Raw genomic sequence first — 3,596 nt, 5'->3', positions numbered from 1 at the left:
TTCACTTCACCTCCTCATACATTCTCACTATTCCCACCATATGATGGTAATTATGGTAGGATGACACAGCCGCCAATGTCATACATGAGCTTGTTAAGCAGTACACAAGGTTTGCTATTTCCTACAGCCAGTTCTCAAAGTAGTGGACCTAATCAATTTTCACCAAACACTGGTGATTCAGGTGGAAAGGATATTCATGACGTTGATGGTGCGGAGCACACTTCGCCATTGAAAAGAGGGAAAAAATTAGCTCATAAGAAAAAAGTTCTGGGTGCCAGGCGTGGCTAATAAGTTTTGGCTTCCAGAGCACGATGATATGCTTATTCCTTATCTTGCAGATTTAGCATTGGATGGCCTGAAGCCAGACAAGAACTTTAAGGCTGAAGCTTATAAAATGGCTGCCATGAAAATCAACATGCAATACAGGACTGATTTTACTCACCTACATGTCATTAACCACTTGAAATGTTTGAGGAACAAATTCAACGACATAAAGGCTTGCCTTGATATTAGTGGTGCTGGGTGGGATGAAACAAGTAAAATAATTACATTGGATGATGAGACCTTGAAATCTTAGGCTCAGGTATAACAAATTCAGCATCTATATTGTCACCAAAATTTAATACATTTGATTCGCCACTTATAAGTATTTGTTATTGCAGGACAAATCCAATTTTAAGTACAAAGCGTACATAAACAAACCCCTTGCTCACTTCAAAAATTTACAAGTTATCATGGGTGATGATCAAGCCAAGGGTGAATTTGTTAGGCCCGTGTACTCTAACATTGGATCTAGTAGGTCCATACCTATTCCCGATGATGATTGCGAGATTCTAGAGGAGAGTGAAACTGAACCATATTCTAATGCTTGCAACCAACCACATTCTGATACTGTTAACCAACCACAACTGACTAGATATAAGACTAAGAGTAAAGACAACATGACTTCATCATCTAACAAGAAAACTAGAAAATCTAATCGTGAAGAGGAAATGCTATGTGCCTTTGTTGAGTCAATGTCTCGGTCAATGAGAAATCAACACATTATTCACTAGACTGAGCAGTTGGCTGCAGCGTTGAAGGAACATAGGTCTGAATATTCTGAGGAGTTCCTCGATAGGGTTTTAGACCATTTATATGACAATGAACATGAAGCTAGGAGGTTTTTCATAAAATCCAAGGAAGGTCAACAGATGTACATAACCAAATTAGTTAATGACCAAGGTTGGACGGATAGCTAGTTTGTTGGTTTTCGATTATATTTTGATGGATATTATTGTGTTAATTGCAAACTATTAATGTTGCAATATATATTATTATTATGAAGAACATCTATGCCGTTGTGGGATTGATGAATTGGTACATTTTAACTTTTGATGCAGGTAAGTATGGTCGTGGAATGATCAATGAGTTCTTTGAATTTTGCCTTTGCTTTTGATATCAGGTAAATGAGTTTGTTGCTTGGGTTTACTGATGTCGACTTTTACATTCTGTTGCTTAGGTTAACTGCTGTCGGTTTTGAAGCTCAAAGCAGTGGACCTCCTGCTGGCTATGACTTTGGGTTTATTGCTCCAAAGTCACACGTGGTTGCTGTGGGTTATTGGCTATTATTTGGAGCTTGTATAGCTCCTTGCTCTTTGGGTTTGTGGCTGTTATTTGGAGCTTGTGTAGCTCTAATTGCTTGGGTTTGTTGCTGTTTTGTTCAGAGCTTGTGTAGCTCCTATGAATTAGGTTTGCTGCTGTTTTGTTTGGAGCTTGTGTAGCTCCTTGCTCTTGGGTTTGTTGCTGTTTGGTTTGGAGCTTGTGTAGCTCATTGCCTTTGGGTTTGTGGCTGTTATTTTGAGCTTGTGTAGCTCCTCAATACTTCAGGGTTTGTTGCTGTTTTGTTCTGAGCTTGTGTAGCTCATTGCTTTTGGGTTATATGAGGAAACTGTTTTGAGCTTGTGTTGCTCCTTGCCTTTGGGTTTGTTGCTGTTTTCGCTAGAGCTTGTGTAGCTCATTGACTTTGGATTTGTGGCTGAGTTAGGGAGCTTGTGTAGCTCCTTAAGTTGGGTTTGTTGCTGTTTTGTTTGGAGTTTGTGTAGCTCATTGCCTTTGGGTTTGTTGCTGTTTTCGCTGGAGCTTGTGTGGCTTTGTTGCCTTTGGATTTGTTGCTGTTTTGTTTTTGAGCTTGTGTAGCTAGCCGCTGCTATGTGGGAGCTATTTTGTTTTTCCTTGCCTGTGGGTTTGTTGCTGTTTTGTTTTGAGCTTGTGTAGCTCATTGCAGTTGATATTTGGCAATGATGATGATTAGCGTTTACTAAGAATGCAATCTAACTTACATTGTTTATTATATTCAGATGAGGCAAAAGGTGATGAGATTGCAGCCTACATTGAATTGACAATGTCTAGGCGAGACAATTCATCCTTATAATGCAATCTGTAATAAACATGCAAGTTATAGGTGGGGCAATCAATTATGACAAGTTGATCTATTACTGAGCCATACAATATCAATTAGAATTTATACCCAATTCCAAAAACGGTTTTCATTACAACCTCAATAGTTTTTGCAAGTACAAGGACATGACATGCAGTTTATAATAATTAAAATAATACAAAAATTGCTAATAAAATTGCTGAAATTTTCCAAGCTAGTAGTTGATTTTCGACAAGTCTCAATTCTTTCTTTAGCCTCTTTGATTGTAAAATATATTTATCTCCGTACGTATTTTCTGTGACATATTGGCTTCCTTGGTTGCTTATGTCTCCTCTTTCATCAGTCAATTCGAAAAAATTGCATTCTTTATTTGGGAATTTTGCACACCCCCAATAACACCTTCCCTTATTTTTACCATTCTTGCACACTTTCATTGGTGTTCGAAGATTGCAGTCGCAATAAACTTCATAATTTTGGTAGCACTCTTCTGATATCATATTGATGTCTGGGATGCAAATTACAGATAATGGGAATTTATAAATTGCTGAGAAATGAGAATGCATTGATTAATTTGAGGCCTCAAGTTGAATTTATAGCCACTATGACCTTGAACTAGCCGTTGCTACAATGTTATGTCTTTGAATCTTAAAGATGGTGGAAATAGTCGTTGCTACAGTGTTTTTTCTTTAAATTCTGAAGTTGGTTGATGGAAGTAGCCGTTGCTACAGTGATTTTGTGATGATCAGTGAGCTAGCCGTTGCTATAGTGTTCATCCCTTAAAAAAATTTCATTTTGAACCAAACATGGTATTAAGAATTGGAGAGTTTCTATAAAAGTGAGATTTTTTTTTCTTTGGGTGAAACAACATAGAATGCAACAAAAATAGGATTCTATAAAACTAAAACTTGTCTATAAATTTTTTATAGATTAGATTGGAATTCATAAATAAAATAAAATTCCTAATCCTATTCCTAGCCTATATTGCACCAAACAGGCCCTAAACTAATCAAAAGTAGAATATAAATAAAATAAAATTCCTAATCCTATTCCTAGCCTATATTGCACCAAACAGGCCCTAAACTAATCAAAAGTAGAATATAAATAAAATAAAATTCCTAATCCTATTCCTAGCCTATATTGCACCAAACAGGCCCTAAACTAATCAAAAGTAGAATAT

At 36.8% G+C, this 3,596-nt stretch overlaps 1 protein-coding gene across 1 annotated transcript in view; it reads left to right on the top strand.

Moving 5' to 3' along the window:
- Positions 735-3,596, top strand: part of LOC109838944 — a 15,617-nt gene continuing 12,755 nt past the window's right edge. The window contains exons 1-2 of the mRNA XM_020407379.1: positions 735-1,024; positions 1,502-1,685. Of these exons, the coding sequence (XP_020262968.1) occupies positions 735-1,024; positions 1,502-1,685 (474 nt within the window). The remainder of the gene's footprint in view (positions 1,025-1,501; positions 1,686-3,596) is intronic.

Source organism: Asparagus officinalis, chromosome 4 (assembly GCF_001876935.1).
Source record: "Asparagus officinalis chromosome 4, Aspof.V1, whole genome shotgun sequence".
Classification (NCBI taxonomy): domain Eukaryota; kingdom Viridiplantae; phylum Streptophyta; class Magnoliopsida; order Asparagales; family Asparagaceae; genus Asparagus; species Asparagus officinalis.
Note: the sequence above shows the minus strand (reverse complement) of the source record. Positions and strands in the feature narration are given on the sequence as shown.